The 22,095-nt window shown below is 31.6% G+C and overlaps 2 protein-coding genes across 12 annotated transcripts; one reads left to right on the top strand and one right to left on the bottom strand.

Moving 5' to 3' along the window:
• Window positions 1-879: 879 nt before the first annotated feature.
• On the bottom strand, window positions 880-3,924 carry LOC133682232 (uncharacterized). 7 transcript variants are annotated; one of them, XR_009836640.1, is made up of 4 exons: window positions 3,799-3,915; window positions 3,088-3,331; window positions 2,701-2,800; window positions 880-2,455 (listed from the first exon to the last, which is right to left on the bottom strand). XR_009836640.1 is itself a non-coding variant. In XM_062105518.1 (3 exons), exons 1-3 carry the CDS (start codon window positions 3,913-3,915, stop codon window positions 2,277-2,279), a joined length of 378 nt encoding a protein of 125 aa, XP_061961502.1. In that variant the 5' UTR covers window positions 3,916-3,924; the 3' UTR covers window positions 880-2,276. The 7 variants fall into 7 exon arrangements, 1 of the variants encoding a protein (XP_061961502.1); XR_009836638.1 differs by having other exon boundaries at window positions 2,701-3,331; XR_009836636.1 differs by having other exon boundaries at window positions 880-2,800.
• A 2,331-nt stretch (window positions 3,925-6,255) lies between these two features.
• LOC133681519 (uncharacterized) lies at window positions 6,256-22,074 on the top strand. Of its 5 annotated transcripts, none has more exons than XM_062104573.1 (12): window positions 6,256-6,413; window positions 6,509-6,704; window positions 7,243-7,297; window positions 8,987-9,132; window positions 9,248-9,424; window positions 9,731-9,803; window positions 12,214-12,278; window positions 12,368-12,559; window positions 19,206-19,247; window positions 20,807-20,971; window positions 21,368-21,541; window positions 21,716-22,074. In XM_062104573.1, the coding sequence occupies exons 2-12, from the start codon at window positions 6,666-6,668 to the stop codon at window positions 21,785-21,787; spliced, it is 1,200 nt and encodes a 399-aa protein (XP_061960557.1). In that variant the 5' UTR covers window positions 6,256-6,413; window positions 6,509-6,665; the 3' UTR covers window positions 21,788-22,074. The 5 variants fall into 5 exon arrangements, with proteins under 5 accessions (XP_061960557.1, XP_061960556.1, XP_061960555.1 ...); XM_062104572.1 differs by having other exon boundaries at window positions 9,248-9,442; window positions 20,813-20,971; XM_062104571.1 differs by having other exon boundaries at window positions 9,248-9,442.
• The last annotated feature ends 21 nt before the right edge of the window (window positions 22,075-22,095 follow it).

Below are 22,095 nucleotides of genomic sequence, written 5' to 3'. Positions count from 1 at the left end.
AAAGTATGTTATTGCCTTTGTACACTTAAATTAGTATATCAAATTGTGCTACAAGTTCAAACTACCCCCTCAAACATAATATCTGTTATCAAATTCAATGGCAACATGCTAATTACTAGTCATAAACTAGATTTTGATACAGAAAGAATGATTTTTTAGTATATATTTTTCATTTCGATGTAAATTTGGATTTTGCTCATAAGAATGGTTTCTTATACTTTAGTATTTAAGATTTTTAAGGATTAGATATATACAATCAGTACTACTCACAGATTTTACAATTTTAAAATCTGATTGTTTGAACCATCGAGTATTCTAATCAGAACCCTCATTTCAACACCCTTGCTTGCAAAAGTTAAAGGAGAATCTTGCGCTTCTGGATAGTGCATCGATTTGTCACCGTAAACCAGGCCGCAGGCCGTCGTGTAACCACGTTGCATCAGACGTGTATTGTCTTGGCATGGCATCCCCTGGGCTTGCTATAGACTTGATCCAATATCTTTCCCTCTGCCTGTTGGGGCTTCATGTTTAAGAATGGATTTGTAGCGTGAAAATATTAATTGTTTTTTAAAGTATTTTTTATTTAAAAATATATTAAAATAAATATTTTTTTATTTTTTAAATATTTTTTAATATTAATACATTAAAATAATCTAAAAATATAAAAAACCATTAATTTAAAATGAAAAAATAAATAAATTTCAATACCTTAATCTTTAATTTAATGCACATCAAACTGGGCAAAATATAAATTTCAAGTTGAAGTATATTTTGAGCCGAACTCCTGACTGTTTAAAACAATCAGATTAAAGTGCAAATATTCTTAACATTTCTTAACCAGCACTTAAATTGACAACAAAAAAGAAAAGAAAAGGAATATTATCTACGAAAATAACCAACTTCAAAAAAATAAATCGATGATGGTTGAGGTTTATCGGTTTACAGATAGCGGCACCATGGAAGAAAGGAATACACATGATAGCTGATTTTCACCAACATAACAAATCACACTGCACCTCGCAAGCTTGCATCTCTCTCGCATGCTCGCATGAATATTCAATTCCCTAGATATTTTAGCATAAACCAATTTCAAAAAAGAAGCCACAATTTCTGTACCTTCTAATTAGTCTGCAGTACCATTCTCTCTTCTGACCCACTGACTGACTGATCTTCTTGAATTTTGTACTCTCTGCTTCCTCTTGCCTGAGTTCCTGGGCTTTCTGGCACGGGGTCTATGAACCATCTAAGTAGTATTTTAGAGGGTGAGAATTTTGTTTCCCTTGATGCTAAGTAGTGTTTTAGAGGGTGAGAGTATGGTAGTGGTTATTTTTTAAATAATTTTTTATAGTGAAATGATACCAATAATTTTTTTTAATTTTTAAAAATTATTTTTAATATCAGCATATTAAAATAATCTAAAACATACAAACCATATTAAATTTTAACAAAATATAAATAAATAAATTTTTTAAAAATATAATTTGCACCGTATTTTCAAATATATTTTTAGTTTATGTTTGAGCAGGTGACGTGGCAGGTTGTGATGTGGCGGCGTGGCAGGTCGTGGAAGATATGTAAAAAATTTCAAAGTATATTTTTTAAAAATAAAATAATTTTAAAAAAGTAAAACTTTTGAAGTTCTCTAAATCAGAATGAAGGATCATCTCCTCATCTTTGACCTCTGCTCCAGAATTCTGTGATCAACGCAGATCGGTAATTAATATGCTGCATTTGAATGAACAAGAATCCACCAAACAAACGGACAGGGTTCATTAGAAGTTTTTATCATGGAAGCAGCTATTACCAGTTCAAACTGTTGGTAAATACACTTCAGATGCATACCAATCATTTTGATGGCATACCGATTGAGAAGCTTGAGTTCGAATCAAGTCAAGCACATGTTCATAACCCTTGGCATGGAAAACCTTTCTGTCAACTGGACAGTTACCCCCTTTTCCTTCCAATACTCCATGCACATCTCATAACCCCAGCTTATTTTAAGAAAAATTAATAGCATGATAGTTAAATAACCAATGTCTTCTTGATTAAAACAATGTTAATAACCAGGCAGCACATGTTCTATTAGCCCAATTATAAGACATACCATTGTGATTTCCCATGTCTCATGTCTCTGACAATGCATTCACTGCCACAGTTTGAAGAAAAAAAGACAAGGATGACAGGGAAAATATTTAAAGACCAAAATCAAAATTAAAACCTAGTAAAGTATCATCTAGAAGAAAGAAATCAGAACTCTACCTGTGAAAGAAACGGAATCAAGACATCAACTTCATAAATGCCAAGGCTTCATGTTGTTCATCATCTGGGACTAAAGGGTACAAACACAGAGGACAATCACCATCTCGGTGATTCATAACAGAGAGCTTCTCCAACACTTCCTAAAAATGTAGAATCAACGAATCTTTGCAACTTCTATACATCAGTCAAAGAAAAACTGCAAATATACACAAATTCACTGCTGAAGCTATGTGTATTTTAGATTGGGCAATTTGGAGGCATTCCTGTCAAGGTGCTGGAAATCTAGTAAATAGACATTCACTGTTATTTTTGGTGCAGCGTCCAGGTAAAACACAATACTTGGTAAAATAGCATGCCATGAATGTGTTTTCACCCTGGTTACTGTGCATATAGATTCTGCCAAAAACTATTATTAAATTACAATCCAGGATCTTTTATTACCTTGATGATTCTACACCAACAACCTATTTTAGCACTGCAGGCAATTCAAACTTATGCTCATATCTTGAAAATAACAGGCATTGTGATATCAAATCCTCAACTGAAATGTTAAACAGAAAGAATAAGACGCATCAGAGCATAATCTTAATGCTAATTGGCACAAACCCAATATTACAGCGCATGCATTTACTTTGCAGAACAGCCAATTACTTAAAGACTACCTACAAATATATGACAAATGGAAAAAAGATCAAATTAAGATGAGGATTTTCTACTGTTTATGAAATACGAGGCAACTAATATGGTTTTCTCAATTCGTTAACACAATATAGAATAACAATATCAATGCAGAAAAAATTCTTGTTATGTGAAAAATGCAGCAATTACCTCGCAAAGTGCTACAAGCATCAAACAAGAGGAAAGTTCACATGCTTTGTGTTGTCCACTAGTTATAAATTGCTTTTGCCTTTCTCCATCAAGACCCTTGGATTCTATGAGATCAATATGCAGAGGTTCGCTTGGATACTACCATGGAATATGGACAAAATTTAGTATCGATACAAAGGTATTCAAGATTTCACAAACAATCTACAGCACACATGGAGCATCCAACCGCTGGTAAAAAGAAATACTACAAAAACAGTCATCAATCTCCATAAATAAAGTTACAACCGCTGGTAAAAAGAAAAAAAAAAAACCGACGCATACCCTTAAATGCAATGAGAGTTAGAAAAAGATAGTATAATTCACACTGCTACAGCTGGATGCGAAATCAAGAACCCTTAAGCTGATTTTTAGCTATGAGAATTGATATGCAATAAAACTAGTGCAATTTTCCCTTCCAATTCATAGTGCCAATACCTCACTTATATCCTTACACAAAAATATTCTACAAAAATACAATAAACACATTAGAATCATTATTCTAAGGAAATGAGTTTGCTCAAAGGAATCAGCACTATCAACTTTTAACAACCAGCTTCCTTGAAAATAAGAATCGTTTTTATTTCCCAGAAAATGTTTTCTCGAATTTTGTTCTTCAAAACCAAAAAATAAGCAGACCCCAAAAGTAAAAGAAGGGGAAAGAGAGTGGTGGACCTGTTGAGAGGAGATATCAACGGTTCTGGGTTTGCTGTGGAGGTGAAGATGAGGAGGGAAAGAATCGAGAATTGCACAATCGTCGCCGTACACGGCCAGCACCGCTTCTAATTCCATTCGGTTTGTTTTTCAATTTCAAAAGAGTTTAAAAAAAATTTTATTTTTTTTTATTTTAAATTAATATTTTTTTAATATTTTTAAATTAGTTAATACATAATATCAAAAATATTTTTTAAAAATTAAAAAAAAAACCATTTTAATATTTTATTAAATAAAATACATTTTAAAAAACAACTAAACCACCATCTCAAAACTTTTTAAAACTTCTTCTGCCATTCCTTTTTCTTCAACAGCTGCCTATGCAGTTTTTGTCCCTTCAATTTTTTTATTTTTTTTATTTTTAAGAGTAAATTTTAAATTTTTTTATTTTAAATTTTTTTTTATTTTAATATGTTAATATTAAAAATAATTTAAAAAATATTATTTTAATTTATTTCTAAATAAAAAATCTTTAAAATACAATTATTATAATATTTTTTAAAATCTATTTAATCTTAATTAAGAAAATAATTGTGGGTCATGTTTTATATGCGAATTTAGTTTAATATAAATATTATTGTATTTTTTTAACTAACTAATATTATATTTATAAGAATGATATATTCAATAAAACTTGAATTATCTAAATTTTCTTAATCAATTTAGCTAACTGACTTTTAAGAATTTCTAAGAACACGATAATTTGGGTAATTACCCGAATTTCTTTAGGAACTCATTTTAATAATAATAATAACAATAACAGCAATAAAACAATAAAAAATGTAGTTTAATTATTTAGACACAGTCATAAAATATTATTAATTGAAATAGTATTTTATGTCTTTTGCTTTTAATTTTATCACTCAATAATTTTATAATTTTTATTTTTTTAATTTTATTATTTAATATTATGTTATTTTAAGAATTATGCTTCATAATTTTTTATTTATTTATTTTGTTTGATTATATGTATATTAATCACATGGTTTCCTTTATTTCAACATTTGAAATTATATATTTACTAGAGTGATGTTTCTTTTTTTTTTCGATTTATTTCTATGAATTTATCTTAATATCATAAATCAAGTCACAAGTTTAACAAATTGATTCATATTAACTCAAGTTGGTTTTTTGGGCTACATTTTCTAATTGATTTTTTTTTATTTCACCATTCAACAATGGATTGGTTAGAAATTCAACTTTATGATTTTTTTGTATTTTTTATAGGGTTATCCTAATCTCATGATAAAATTGTAAGTTTGGCAGGTTAATCCAAGTTGACTCTGATCCAATTGTGAAAATTTTTTTTCCTTTTAGAAAATTTATTTTTTTCTTTTAGAAAATTCAACTTCATAATTTTTTTTATTTGTTTCCTATAGAGTTTTCTTGGTTTTATAACCTGGATAGCAGTTTGGTCAATTAACATATGTTGAATCGATTCATTTTTTCAGGTTCATTTTTAATTGAATATTTCTATTCAATCTCACCATCCAACAACTCAATTTTTTCTTTTTTATTTAGTTTTTTTTATCATAATATATTATTATCTTAATATTTTAAAAAATTGATATTTAAAAATGATATCTCTTAATATACAACATATTTTATATTCATGATTATTTAAAAAAAAATAACAAAAACATGCTAGCAATGCTTGATTGTTTTTTAACATTACACAGCTAGTGATATGAACTAATAGGAATATAAAAATGTAAGGGAGAGTTCTTATCCAATGCTAATACTGTAGAGATTCCAATGCAAACGAGAACAACAACGAATGTTGAGGAATATTGCCAGTGTCAAGTAGCATTGGAGCAAAAACATATCTACTACTTAAAAATAAAGAAAAATTAAGCATGCATCTGTATTTGGTTCTATGTTCATGTATGCTGTTCAACTTGATTCAAATACATTCAACGTAACGATATAATTGATTCATGTTTCCTTCCCCAGCTTGTTACCTTGTTCCTCTTCTTGTGCAGGTACTCAAATGCAGATATTTAGCTCATTGAGAGCAGATACATATTATATTATCTTGATCCATGAATGTATGACTGGGATGTATAGTTGATCCAGCACCTGATGTTAAGTATTTGGGAGAGGTAGGGATTTGAGAAGTAAGAACATGAATTTTTCTCAAGCAAGATGGTTACCAAGTTCTAAAATGAATCTTTTCTTGCATTTAATTAAGTGAACAGAGCTTTGATTTTCTGAGTCTCGTTAAATGATGTTTTGCACTTGGAAATCACGGTTTCAAATTCTCTTACTGAATTTTTTAAGCTATACGGATAAATAAAATAAAAAACAATATGGATGGTGGGCCTTCAAATGGTGGACTTGTAGTCATTCTTTATTAAAGTCTTTCGTCAATGGTTTTTTTTTTATTATTTTGTCTGTGACTATGTGATATCTCCTTGCAGCCACTTATAATCTACCCCGGTACTGGTACTAGTTTTTTGTGTGGACGATCTGTTCACTTTTATCACTAACTCAAATATTCAGGTTGCTTTCTTCTTCTTTTTTTTGATGAAAAAAAAATCCAGGTTTCTGCTGGTGCCATTCTTGAGAATATGCAAGTAATTTACAGCTCAACCTCTACAAATTTTATTTCTCTCCAATTCTCTTGTTTCTAACTTTGATGTGTCCTTCCCTTGATTGAAAATGCACACAGGTTAAGGCAAGAAAAAAGAGAGCAGTGCAGAGATGCTGGAGTTTAACTATAGCAGTTTAAAATGCATAATCCAGGCGTGATTCAAAAGTTGCAACTTGAAGATTTCAGCGGTGGAGTTGCATATATGATTGATAGATGACAAACTGCAAGAAAAGAGATGAGGTTCGGACAACAGTACTGGAGCATGATAATTAAGGTACGTACAAGTCTATACTGAGAACTTGGCTCATAAAGAACTACTTTGATCTTATGTTTAGCCGTTTCGTTCTTGAAAAATCAAATAAAAAGAGAGGAGAAAAAACAAAGGTTTCCTCTAATTATGTCCCTTCTCTTTCGTTAACTAGTCTGAGATTTCTGTACTGAACTGCTCAGCATTAGCCTTCAAGGTTTTCATGCGGCTAGAATTGAATAATAAATATTTCATTTCGAGAGCAGACCCTCATACGGGCCTTTTATTTGGGCCTGGGCCAGTTATTAACCCAAAGAAAAGTCATTAATATTTTTTTTTGTTTGGTTCTTTTTTTTTCAATAATTGAGACCTTAGGTTAGTCGATATCGAAAAAAGTCTCCAAGATGTCACTTAGACCTTGGGGTGTCGATCTCGTCCAATGTCTCCAAGATATCTCCTCGCATATTCATCTTTATATGGACACTTTCTCCATATGAAATCTTCATCTTCCTTACTTTCTCTGAATATTGGTTAACGTCGTTCTCTGCTTGATTTTCCATTCTAGCAAGCTATGGACGCCGATGGGAAGGAGCTGGATCCATCTGACCAAGAGCTTGAAGGTACGTGTGTTTATATCTATAGATCAATATTAATCTGCAGGTTTGATTTTGAGCTAAAAGAAAGGTATGGCTGTAATCAATTACATATGCTCATCATTTCTTATTTTTAACATCATACCACGGACTCTTTGAATCCGACTCTATAAGCCATTCCACCTGATTTACCAAAGTAGAGGGAACACTGATTTTAACTGCTTTCTTGATTGCAAATACTTCAGCTTCATTTGACTCTTTCGCACCAATTGTTCATGAGAAAACACAATTCAAAAACCCGCCAATTCCCTTTGTTTTCAGCTTTCCTAATTATATTCCAGGACTCGACCAACTGTATGAGTATACGTGTTTGCTAGATTTGTTCCTAACTTTAATTTCATCAGAACTTCTCTTCGCATACAAAATCTTAAGATGTCAGAACGTTTAAAATTTTAGATCATCAGTTGTAGTGGGATTGAAATGATTTTTTTTGGTTTATAATATAGTTTTCCCCTTTATTTCCAAACGCACAAATGCGTGAATACATTTTTTTTAGTTGTGAGCTACAAACCTTTTTATTATTATTATTGAAAAGGAAACTCATGATCACAAGTTCATTTTTAATAAACAAAACAACAAAATATTTATTGACTAATTAGTAAGTTCATATTTATTATTTTCTTTCCAAAGAAGTTTAATTTTTCATATGCTTTCTAAATTAGTACCTCGGGGTAGGGGTGATCATTTTCGATTCGGTTTTTATATAAAAAAAATAATCAAACCGAATTTATTTTTTTAAACTGAAACTGATTCAAATCGACCGGTTTTGGTTCGGTTCGGTTTTTTAGAACAAAAACCGGTTCAAAACAGTTTAGCTCGGTTTTTTTCAGTTTGGGTTCGATTTGGTTTTTTTGGTTTCAAGCTTATAAAACCGAACCGGTCGGTTTTTTCAAAATTTTAATCGGTTTTTTTTTACGGTTCGGTTTTTTCAGTTATTTTTTTCTGGTTTTCTCGATTTAATTGGTTTTTCAGTTTTTTTCTCACCCTCTAGCATATTACATTATCAATCTTTCATCCTCTCCTTCACAGCCATAAATTTAATAAGAGTAATTCTTATATTCAAGCACAACTATCCTTACTTTATGCTGAAAAAATTATAATGCATGCTCATCATCTTTTATTTTTCCTTAGCATGCATGGCAATTGTTAGGGTTCTCTTTTTAACTCATTTTTCTTTCGATCAGTGAGGCAATAAATCTGTTTCGAAGATTTTAGTGTTTTTTTCCACACACAAAAAAAAAAAACAAAGTTTTTAAGCTTTAGTTGATAATTCATGTTTTGATGGGTAATTTAGAAAATGTTTTAAAAATTGAAATTTTTTGGAATAAAAATTCAAAAATGAACTTCTTGATAATTTTCCTTATCGGAAAACACATATTATTAAGATAGGAGAGCACAGTGTCCTGAGAGAATATCTATACAGAAAGTAGCCAGGAAAAAAAGAAAATCATATGCAGAGGGAGAAAATAAAGGATAGATAAAAAACAAATGAAGGATATTGGTTCCTTGAATTCTTACTGCACATATATACAGCACCTGCTTGAAGCTCTCATTGGCATCCTTATTCCTTAACGCAAATTTTTAAAGGTTTTCTTCTTCCAGTGTTTAAACGCGGCTCGAGCTAACACCATAATTGGAAACTCAAACTGCACGCAGGTAGTCCTATCGCAGGGGATATCTCATCCGTGAATCATCGATCACCCTGCTCATCAGCTCCACCTACAGAAGGAAAAGTTCAATTAAGCGATGAACAGAAGAAAAAAAAGAAAATATATGATCACAGACACCGCGAGAAAAAGAAGGTATAATGACTAGCTATCACTCCTACATCTTCCTATTCAGTAACTGGTGCTCTTTCTTTTCTTTCCCTCGTGACTAGTAGTCCAGTATCAACTTCCTTTTCTGTTTATTGTGCAGCGACAGGAGGATGATATAATGGATCAGCTCGAAAGTCTGGAAAAAACATCTGGTGATTTGGAACGTGAAAATGTCAAGTTAAAATGGGAAAGAGACCACTTGGAGGTCAAAGTGGAGGAGGAAAATAGGAGAATTCTTAACCTGTTGCTCGACAATAATGCAGGACAAAATACTGAGGTGCAGAATCTCTCGCAGGTCATTGCAATAAATAATTTCAACATTTTCATATCCTTCAATGTAATTTATAGCATATCACACAACCAATTCTAGCAATTACTAACATTTTCCAATGATTTACAGTCATTATGTCATATATAAAAAGGGCATTTGCCTTTTTAAACTTGCCACTCCATTCTCTTTATTTATCATTATGTACTTGTGCCACATTTAATTCGACAACTTAGAGCCCGTATCATACTTTCTGCTATGACTACCATGTAATGCTATACTTTGTTTATACCACATGTTTTCAATGTTTTGCAGATCAATATTAATGGAGAAAGCTCAATGCGTCTTAACGATCAACGAGAAATGAACGAGGTCCCGATCACGAGCAGTAAGTTCAGTAACAACTAGAAAAAAACATATCTATTATAGTCTATGTTGTTTTAATTTGTTGGCATGAAATAGTGAAAATGCAGAGTTAGTGGAGAGAAGAATTTCTCTGTTACTAGCACGACATAAATAGCCACTTTACAAAGCCCTGTTTTATTAGATCCTATAATTTAGGACGGGTTGACTAACCATATAGAAACCTATAGCTATCAAGATACAATCACATGTTTACTGGAATTCTAGTAATTCTAGTCTATCTGAAACGCTAGCAATAGAGATAAAATAGTGGCTTGAATATTGAAGAATCAATTTGAAGATAATTACTCATAATTATCAACACCCCTTCAAATTAATGCGTAGATGTCATCTGCGCCTAGTTTGTTGAGATAGTCATTAAATGCTTGGTTTGACATTGCCTTGGTCGGCACATTAGTAAGCTGGTTTTGAGATCAAACATGAGAAACTTCAATTAATTTTTCTTCTAGTTTCTCCTTGATAGAATTACGCAATATCATACAATGTTTTGTTATCACAATATAACTTCATAGGTTTAACTTGCTTAATAATATATAAATCTTGCATCAGATTTTTGATGTACAACAATTTGCATATTACCTTAGTCATTTCTTTATATTCGACTTCAACACTGGATTTAGCAACTAACTTTTGTTTTTTACTTTGCCACATAACCAAATTTCCTTATACAAACGTTGATCTTGAATAGACCCAATCCAATCAACATATGTGTAGCCGTTAATATCCAAATTGTCTCCTTTTATGAATAAAATTTCCTTTCCTGGAGATGACTTTAAGTAGCGTAAGATATAGATGATAACGTTCATATGTTCTTCACTTAAAGAGTGCATAAATTGACTAACCATACTTAACATATAAGTTAAATCAAGCTGAGTATGTACAAGATACATTAATCTTTCAATTAGACTCTGATAATGTTCAATGTTAGTAGAAACTTGATCTGAACGCACATGTAGTTTCAGATTGATAATGTTCAATGTTAGTAGAAACTTGATCTGAACGCACATGTAGTTTCAGATTTTCTTTCATAGGAGTGCTAGCTGGACTACATGTTGTCATACCAATTTCATTTAGTAAGTCGAATGCATATTTTTTTTATGACAAATAAATACCTTTCTTTAATCTTGACACTTCAATTATGAGAAAATATTTCAATTTCCCAAGGTCCTTCATCTCAAACTCATAGGCAAGATGCTCGTGTAGTGTTTTCCAATCTTCAAGATCATTTCCAATCACTATTATATTATCAATAAACACAATAATAGTTAGTGGTTTGTTTTTCATTATGCTTCAGGAATAGAGTGTGATTTGAGTTACTTTGCTTGTAACGAACATACTTCATAAAACTTGTGAACTTTTCAAACCACGTTCTAGGAATTTTCTCAACCTATAGACTTTGTTTATTGCCTTTAGTTTGTCGATTACAACCACGGCCAACTCCATATACACTTCTTCTAGGAGATTTCCATGAAAAAATGCATTTTTTACAGCGAACTAGTGTAATTTTGGCCACCGGTGATAATGTCTCCATATAATCAATTTCATATGTTTAAAGTATAATCCTTGGCAACAAATTTTGCTTTGCACCGTTCACTAATTCCATCGGCTTTGTATATAATGGTGAAGACCCATCTATATCCAGTAGGTATCTTTCCTTCAAGCAAGTCAACAACAACTTGCCACGTTGAGTTCTTTTAAATTTTGAACCATCACTTAGACACTCCTCCCAGTTATCCACGGTGATACCATCACTTGGACATTCATCACTAGTTTCCAAGTTGTCCAAAGGATTAGTTTACAAGTTATTACATGCTATAAAATCCAGGTTTTTTTAATTAAAGGATTAGTTGAATTCTGCACTTTATCTTTATTCTTCCTTTGAAGTGAAGACTCAAAGTAAAACAATTTAATTTATGAAAGACCACATTAAGGGTAACATAAAGCTTGTGAGAAGGGGGTAATATTACCGTTTTGACACCATAACTATATTTTTATTGATCATTATATTTTTTATTTGATAATAAAAAAATCAAACTAAAATCTCTCATAATTAATCTTGTTGTATATAATCTAGCATATTGATCCATCTATTTCTCACTTAATGTATATTAAAATTATTTTCCTCTCTTAATTTTATTTCCAACTGCAAGTCTCCTAATTCTTGAAAGAAACTTTAGGTAATTGCATGGGTTGCTTGTGTTTTCTCATAATTAACTTGTTTAAGAAATATGACGTCACCAGTCACCACCAAACTTGAAGTCTCCTAATTCTTGAAAGAAACTTTAGGTAATTGCATGAGTTCAATTGCTGTTCAAGTAAACAAGCAAATATGTTCACTAGAAACTGAATATGCGTGTGCGTGTGTACATATGCAGGTACTGTCTCTAGGGGGAACCCATCCATGAATCCTCAAACGCTCCCCCAATCAACTAAAAAGAAGGTATATATTCTCCTTTGTGTTATTTCTGTACACATTCCCCTTATATATAATTACTCTATTTTCTTTTCTAAATATATATTTTTGTGCAGCGTAAGATAATTGAGGCCTCGGAAAGGATTGAAATACTTAAAAAAGAAATTGTAAAATTCGATGAAAATAATGCCGTCTTACGAGCGGAAGCGCATCTGCTGGGAAAAACTCTCGCTATGCTTCGCAACATCACGGCGCAGATGACTACTAGGAAAAGTGATATGCTGGAGACGTTTATCATGGACTACATGGTAAGGATGCCCTTCTATTTCTGTGGTACTCGGTTTTAAGTTTATCTTCTAATTTATTGAAGTATGATAGATAACGTTTTTAAAATCCACATCATTGAATTTAAATCAATAGTTTGGAGTTGTGTTCATGCATGAATATTGGATGATTATTTAAATATATGATTGATGAGTAGTGGTGATTTTTAAAAGAAATTGTAACCATTTCAATGGTTTAGATTCTGCTTACATAATCGATTTACACAAAACCACTCCATAATTAATCAATATATTATATATATGAACACACTGAATAAATTAAATGAAATGATTTGTCTAAGCTGAAACTTAACACACTATTAACAAATCACTGGGATTAATACGTACGTGGCAGAAGCAGAATGCATGTATCCTTTCACATGCAGTTGGAAACATAATTAAATAAGCTCCACACATTGTTAAAAATTACTGGCTAGCTAGGAACATAATTTCCAAGCGTTCACTGCTGTGGATTAAATAGGATGCCTTCATCTTCAATCATATCACTTAAATTTAAATTAAAAATTCAGAATGAATGAGCATTATGATTTTAATGCATGCTAAAATTGAAATCAAAGGAACGTTTTAAAGAAAATCCCAAGATTTAATTGTTGGACTATCCGTTTTGGGATTACATGCATATACGAACTTGTTCTATAACCCAATAAACTTTCTTTTTTCATGTTAAGTTTTTTTTTTCTCCAATAAAAAACTAGAAAACATGTTTATATTTTTTAAAGTTTCAAAACATTTTTCTAACTCAGAAAATTAGAAAAAAATGTATATTATATTGTTTTAAAAAATAGCAAAACAAACAAGAAGATGTCAAAAAATCAATTCAACCCAAAAGTTTAAGTTGTTAGGTAAGACTCTAAGATATAATTTATATTATTCTCTAACACATCCTCTCAAGTGAAAGTTCTTTGGCTTGAAATTTACACAAACTTACACTACCTTATACTTAATTTTTATCAAATAAAATGGGATGATGAGTTTCGAACTCGTGACCGCTTGATCATCAATACTCTAATACCCTCAATCTAATAGTTTAAATTATTAGGTGAGATCTCAAAATATGATTTATATTATTTTCTAACATACCCTCTCAAGTGAAAATATTTTGGGTTTGAAATTTGCATGAACTCATACTACTTTGTGCTTAATTTTTTATCAACTATATAGAATAGGGGTAGTGAGATTTGAATTCATTACTATTTAGTTAACAAGTCTTTAATATCATGTCAAAGAACTAATTCAACCAAAAAACTTAAACTATTAGATAAAACTCTAAAATATAATTATATTATTTTCTAATATAACTTTTTAAAAAAACATTACATGCATACAAACTTGTACACTCTTTAAGGGACTGAAGGTTAGCCTTTTCCGTATGACAAACACGTTGTCAAGGTTTGCATTTGGAAAACGCTTCTCTAGTTTTCCTCCAATGGAGTTTGGATTTCTCTTTCTTCATGTCAATGTGAACGTGTATACTTTCCTAGCACCTTTTTTTTTAAATCAAGGCTTAAAGCTTGAAAATTACACAAAACGGATTAAGGAGACCTATACAAGATCGAAAGGGCATTGATTTACAAAAATCTTTGTTTAAAATTAGCCCTTTCGCATGGATCTCTTTAGCGCGGCGTCAGAGAATTTTAATTTGAAAATCACCGCCTAGTTGTTTAATCTAGGATGGCTATGAAAACCTGGATGTACCAGTGTTCTTAGAGATTTAAGGATAAAAAGTTAGTTATGATTAGAAAAGATATTAGCTGTTCTAGCATAAAATAAATATATTTTTTAATTTTATTTTATATAAAAATACAATATAAAATTTTTATATTTTCAAGAGATTTGGTCGAATGTATATATGTATATATATATGTATATATATGTATATATGTTGTAATATTTTGATGAAAATATGGTATTTTAAGGCTGAATTTATATTTTTACAGTATAAAAATACAAACCACTATTAATCAAAAATTAATAAAAAAATACACGAGAAAGCTATAATTTTTTTTAAAAAAAATAAAATAAAGGAGAATAATATATGGGTGTGTTTTGTCAAATATATCCTTTACCCAAAAGAGATTAAGTTGGGTGGGCCTGAGGCCCAGGCCCAGCCCAGCCTCATGTTTTTTTTGTGGTAGGGTCCAGTTTAGCCCGTACAAACTGGGCTGGACTCGGCTAGGCAAAGCAGCCTGCATGCGTGAACTATTAACGCATGTGTGCTGCACCTTCACATTGTGTGATACAAACTCAAAATAAAATTTAATTCCGAATAAAACTAGTTTTACCTTTTAAAAGATATACAAGGATATCTGGATTAGCATAAAAAAAAATATTTTCCCTCATGTTCTTTTATTTGGCTCTGTTTTTTTCTGTTCTGTGTTCTCTGGTTTATTTTCCTAGTTTTTGCTCTTGATCTCTCTGCTTTTCTTTCTTTCATGTTCTTTCAGTCTGTGTCTAGAACTCATGTGTTTTCCAGTTTTGTCTCTCTTTGTGTTGTTCCCTGTTCGTGTTCTTCGGTTTTTTTTTTCGTGGGATTTCTCCCCTCCTTCCCGTCTTTGTCCTCCAGTTTTCTCTTTGTCCCCCTATCTTTTTGCTCCATACTCCCTGTCATGGCCTTTCTCTGGCTTTTATAAAGCCAGAGAATGCCATGTGGTTGCCACAAATAAAACAAACTCTCAGGACCGTTACTACAATAATGAAAACACATCCTGGGGCAATCGAGGTGTCTGTTTTCCAATCTGGTTTGATGAAGTGAAGAAGATGAGCAATGCTCTTTAAATGACGTCGTTTAGGGATGGGAATGACCACTTGTAGTTTGGTCACTGAAGTCGTGAAATTGTAATCAGGCCCTTTTATTCAGGAAATTCCCCCTTTTTTTTAATTTCACCCCTGGATAAATTGCAATTGGACCACCGGACGTTAACGCCTTTCACAAAACAGTTCTTAGTGTTTTTATTTTTCAATTCAGTCCTTAATTTCTCATCAAACTTTAACATTTATACAATTAAGCTTCTAATTTAACCAAATCTGGTCTTAAAATTATAATTTGATCCCTAAACTTTAATTGTTTTCAATTAAAACCCAAATTAACTTGAAAATATTTTTTCTAGCAATCAAACCTTACATAAATTCAATTAAACCTATAAAATTTAATTGAGTCCATAAACATCTAATCTTGGACTTCTCTTTTTCAAATTGAATTTCTTCATCAATAAGGTTTTTATCAATAAAAAATATACTGTTAAATTTTCATCTTTGTATTTCTGAACATTCTGAATCAATTTTTTAACCATTTTCTGAGCGCTTCGGTATCCTCTTCTCATAGCTATTATTTTTTTTTTGAATTTTTTTGTATTTTCTCTTTTTTTATGTAGAGATTCAAAAATTAATAGCAACAAGCCTCTCAAAATTGAGGAGTGATCTTCACTTCCCAATCTCTAGCAAATAAATCTTTAGCTTTAACTATCAAGGCATGATTAACATCAATCTTGTCGATTCTTTTTTAAAACATCAGCTGTTATAGTATAATTAAATTCAAGTATTAGCTTTTCTTCCTTAGGAAATTTCTAATCCCATTATAGTTGCCCATAATTCTACTTGAACAGAGGTACAATAACCTGTATTGAAAGCAAAGCCACGAATCCATGTGTCAAAAATTACATATTGCTTTCTAGAATAAAAAGTCTCATCTTTTAGCTTATGAAGTAGGTAAAATACCATCTGAATTTAGGTACTTTCCGTGCAAAACAGATGCCCAGAGGCTGGAATTTGTAAATAGTCTAATCCAACACAGGCTGAAGTCTTCTGGGTCAATTTGATCCAACTTGTCTATAGGATAAGACTACGTCAACTGAAAAGGAGGACAGATGTGTCCCATTAGCCAAAAAGGAAGAATCCATTAAATAAAAAGGAAAGAATAACATTTGTGGCGTTTGACTAGGCCATTAATTAGCTAACACTCAGGATAGTCTCCATTTGAATTCAAACCTGCACAAATTCAGGAATAAAAAAAATCCTATTAATAGGATGAGTATGCAAGATTTCAATATTGTTTTCTGTTTTACTTTGGAGGCCTAGCCACCTTGAACTGGCCACCAAAATTGTTCCTTTTCATTCATGTAAACAAATCTATTTTATAATAAAAATTGTAAGGTTTATTACAAAAATTGTTCCTACCTATAATGATTAACAGTACTCGTATGTCTCAAAGTACTTGAAACAGTTGCTTCTATGAAGCAACAAAAGGAGCAATAATAGTATTAGAATTCACAACAACGTGTGTTAGAGGAACTTACACAATAATTTCACAACATATCATCTAAGATGGATCAATTAACTATGATCTAAGGGAAAAAAAACTCGTGGAATCCACCCAGTAGCCCTCATACGTCTGTAAATGGGCATCACATAAATGAATTAGAGCAACAAGGAGATCAATCTCAGCAATTGCAAGTCAGATTAATCCAAATAGACTTTCCCAAATTTGATGGGGAAGACTCGTTAAGTTAGGTGTATAAAGCCACTCACTTTTTTCAATTTTCATAATACCCCACCGCCACACGGGTTGTTTATCACTAGCTTTCACACACAAGGAAAAGCTATAGCATGGTTTCAAGAAATGGAGGAAATTGGTGCTTTAACTAGTTAGGAATCATTTGTGAAGGCTCTGTAGATTCAATTTGAGCCTTCTACATATGATGACCCTGTAGAGGCCCTAATTAATTTAAGGTAAATAGTGATGGTGGAAAGCTATAAAATCCGATTTGAATTATTATCAAATCAGGTACGAGGATTATCAAATACTTATAAGTTGAGTTGTTTTTTAGGAGGATTAAAAGATGAAATCAAGATTGTCTTAAGAATGCTCAATCCTTCAAATGTGATGGCTATATATGGGCTTTATAGAATGCAAGAAGAAAAGCTTAGTCTGGTAAGGAGGAGTCTAAGGTCTAATGATACAGTAACCAGATGGAGAATACCAATATCATCCCCGACCAAAAGTAAGAACAGTTTTTTCCTAAGAAAATTTGTTTTAATTTTTTTCTATGATATCCTAGTTTATAGTCAAACTAGAAATAAGCACTTTAGGCATCTAAAAAAGGTGTTAGAGACCTTATTTAAGCATCAATAATATGTTAAGATGTTAAAATTCAAGTTTGCCACAAGAGAGGTTGAATACATAGGTCATATTGTATTTGGAGAGGGAATAAATGTTGATCCTACCAAAATAAAATCCATGATTAAATGGCGTAAACCACAAAACATTAAGGCCTTAAAAGGGTGGGTTTAAAAAAGGTGAGTTTAAGTGGAATGAACAAGCAGAAAAAGCCTTTTAAAAACTAAAGCAAGTTGTGGTTACCCTACTTATTCTAACCTTATCTAATTTCACCAAACCCTTCATGGTGGAATGTGATGCCTTCGAAATAAAAGCAGGGGCTGTGTTAATTCAAGAAGGTAAACCTATTGCCTATTTAAATAAGGGACTAAAAGGGAAGGAGTTGAGTCTTAGGAATTGTTAGCATTAGTAATGACAATACAAAAATGATGCATTGCCTATTGCCTACTGCCTACTTGAAAGTACATTTAAGGTCAAAACTGACCAACAAAGCCTAAAATATCCCATAGAACAAAAGATAGATACTTCTCAACAACAAAATTAGGTTTTAAAGCTACTAGGGTATAACTTTGTTGTGGTGTACAAGAAAGGAAAGGGAAATAAGGTAGCGGATGCATTGCCTAAACATTTTTAAGTAATCATCTTTTCCACAGTGGTTATAGTATGGAATGTAGGGAACATTTATTTTTTTGGTTGTGCATTCTCTCAAAACATCTGGAAATCAATAACCTAAAGCTGCAACTGAGTTACATTAATCATTTTACTTCTCCCATTACTTCTCCTATCAACCTAATAATTATTGCAACATTATCACTCAATAACAAAGTAAGGATTTGATTAATATTCACAATTGATTATGCTAACACACACTCGTATTTTTATGAAATACAAGACACTAATTAAAAGTACTCTCACACCTTTATTTATCAAAATTCATACAATATATATATAAACACTGTAAAATATCATACACAAACTTTAAAGTTCTCAAGTAACAGTTAACTATTAACACTAACACAAACTTCATAGTATTTCCTACTTTCATGTTTATTTATTATAGCATTAACTTTAATATACTTAATTTTAGTAAATAAGTTTAATAACTAACAGTAATTTCTTTTTCCAATAAAAAACTTTCAGTTGCAAAACTCTAGTCAGGGAAGTACACCTTTCAACATAACTATATGACTTTATACTATTATTTCCTCTTTTTATATTGTGTTCAACGCACAGCTACAGAACCCTGAGTTTAATAGATTGTTCACAAAGATGAGACAAATTAAGATGGTCAGATGTATTAAGTGATTGTCTTCTCCATACTGGTTATAACATGGAACCTGAGAATCATTTGTTTTTTTATTGTACATTTTCTCTTAAAACATCTAGGAATCAATCACACGAGGCTGCAATTATGTTGTATGAACTCTTTTACTTCACCTATTATCATAAATCACAACCAACCTGATAGTTTCTTTTGCTTATAAAAAAAAATGGCAGCTGCAAACCTCTGGTCAGAGAAACACACCTTTCAGCACACAGGTGCAACTCTTCACTATTGTTTTCTCTTTCTATAACATGGCTTGTTATGCTTAACAGATTGTTCACAAAGATGAGAGAAATTAAAATGGTCAGATTTATTAATAGTGATTGTCTTCTCCATAATAATTATGGCATGGAATGTAGAGAGCTTTTGTTTTGTGGTTATGCATTCTCTCATAACATCTGGGAATCAATCACACAAGATTGCAATTATACTGTATTAACTCCTTTACTTCTCCCATTATCATAACTCACAACCAACTTAATAATTTTTTTTTTTGCCTATAAAAAAAATGGCAGCTACAAAACTCTGGTCAAGGAAGCACATCTTTCAACACACAGTTGCAACTCTTCACTATTGTTTCCTCTTTTTATAACATGGCTTGTTATGCTTTGCAGCTCGTTCATAAAGATGAGACAAATTAAGATGGTGGGAAGTATTAATAGTGATCATATTTTCCATAATAGTTATAGCATGGAACGTATGGATCATTTGTTTTTTTGATTTTGCATTCTCTCAAAACATCAGAAAATCAATCATCTAATGCTGCAATTAAGTTACATTAACACTTTTACTTCTCCCATTATTAATTGATTGATTCACTCATTAACCCTTTTACTTTTCACATTACTTCTCCTACCAACCTAATAATTATTGCAACATTATCACTCAATAACAAAGTAAGGATTTGATTAACACTCACAATTCATTCTGCTAACACACGCATATTTTTTGTGAAATATAAGACACTAATTAATAGTACTCTCACACCTTTTTTTATCAAAATTCATACAATATATATGGACATTGTACAATGTGGTATACAAACTTTAAAATTCTTAAGTAAAATTTGACTCATTAAAACTAACACAAACTTCATAGTATTTCCTACTTTCATGTTTATTTATTATAGCATTAACTTTAATATACTTAATTTTAATAAAAAAAAGTTTAATAATTTCTTTTGCCAATAAAAAACTTTCAGTTGCAAAACTCTGGTTAGGGAAGTGCACCTTTCAACATACTTGTGTGACATTTTACTATATTATTTTCTCTTTCTATATTGTGTTTAACGTAAAGCTACAAAACCCTGTATTTAATAGATTGTTCACAAAGTGAGAGAAATTAAGATGGTTAGATGTATTAGTAGTTATTGTCTTCTCCATATTGGTTATAACATGGAACCTGAGAATCATTTGTTTTTTTATTGTACATTTTCTTTTAGAACACCTAGCAATCATTTGTTTTTTTATTGTACATTTTCTCTTAGAACATCTAGGAATAAATCACACAAGGTTGCAATTATATTGTATGAACTCTTTTACTTCACATATTATCATAAATTACAACAAACCTAACAATTTCTTTTACCTATAAAAAAAAATGGCACCTACAAAACTCTTATTAGGGAAGCACACCTTTCATCACACAGGTGCACAGCTCTTTACACACACAGACACACACAGGTGTTCTCTTTCTATAACATGGCTTGCAACTCATTTTCCTTTTCTCTTTATATATAAATCAATATCTGTAACTATGTACAAAACTTTTGTAGTTGCAGCTCCCATTTGAAATGACTGAATTTGGCACTGGAGAGACAGGGCAACCTGTTTATCACCCACTAGTTTATCAGTCTGGAACAATAATGGAGTCAGGAGGCCCGGCCATTGACGAGTCATCGGGGCTGCCTCAATCACATCTCCTTCAAGGACGGGCACATGTATGTCTCCATTTCTCTTTATAATTACTTGCGTCCCATTTCTATTTTTCATGAAGAGATAATTACCGAATTGTCCTGACTAATGAATTGCTTCTTGTAAAACTGTACAACCTTATGTTTTTACAAAATACTAGCTTCTTTTTTCTTTTTCTTTTATCTTGGAAAAAAAAACATTTATGTGATAGGAATGTTAGATCAATATGCACAAGATTCCTATAAAAATAATCAAGAGAGCCAACTTTCTTAATCTTCGATCAAGGGCATAAATATATTTCTACACACATTTTGATCCTCTGCTAATAATGTAAAAACACTTTTAACAGAACATTAACGCATTTTCCTTTTCTCTTTATATATAAATCACTATCTCTGTAACCATGTACAAAAATTTTGTAGTTGCAACTCCCATCTGGAATGACTCCGGACAACACATTTAGCACTGGAGAGGCAGGCCTACCTGTTCATCACCCACTGGATTATCAGTATGGAACAACAATGGAGTCTGGAGGCCCGCCCATGGAAAATCCATGGGGGCTGCATCAATCACATGTCCCCCAAGGGCGGGCACATGTATGTTTCCATTTTCCTTTATAATTACTAGCATCCCATTTCTATTTTACATGAAGAAATAATCATAAAATATAGAGTTATGATACTTACTCATTTCTTTAACCTTTCTTAAACTTAAAAGCTGAAGTTTAAATAGAGCTGAATCTTTAGTATGTGTGAATTTTACACATGTAGGTGAACCAGGGCCTGGTGCTTGATGATGTAACCTCTAGTCTTAGTGACTTTTCGTGTTTTGACAACGAATAAACTCAGGAATTGGAGACAACAAGCAGCTGAATGGTGAGGAGAGGGACTGGAAGATTGTTTACAGGCGTTACTTTTTCTTTCTAGTTTTTCTTGAAGATTTTGGGAGATACTACGTACCATGGCTTCTCTTGTTTGTTTTAATTTCTTTATTTTAAGTTTGGAAGTACTCTGATGCTAATAAGTTATGTTGTGTGGTTAGATTGAAGTTTTTGGAATTAAAATTAATGGTCTCGCGTATCATTAATATGAAGGAATTACTGATGAAATTACACGAAACCTTTTAGCTATTTATTGATTTGCTCATCTTT

Source organism: Populus nigra, chromosome 2 (genome assembly GCF_951802175.1).
Source record: "Populus nigra chromosome 2, ddPopNigr1.1, whole genome shotgun sequence".
NCBI classification, from domain to species: Eukaryota; Viridiplantae; Streptophyta; class Magnoliopsida; order Malpighiales; family Salicaceae; genus Populus; species Populus nigra.
Note: the sequence above shows the minus strand (reverse complement) of the source record. Positions and strands in the feature narration are given on the sequence as shown.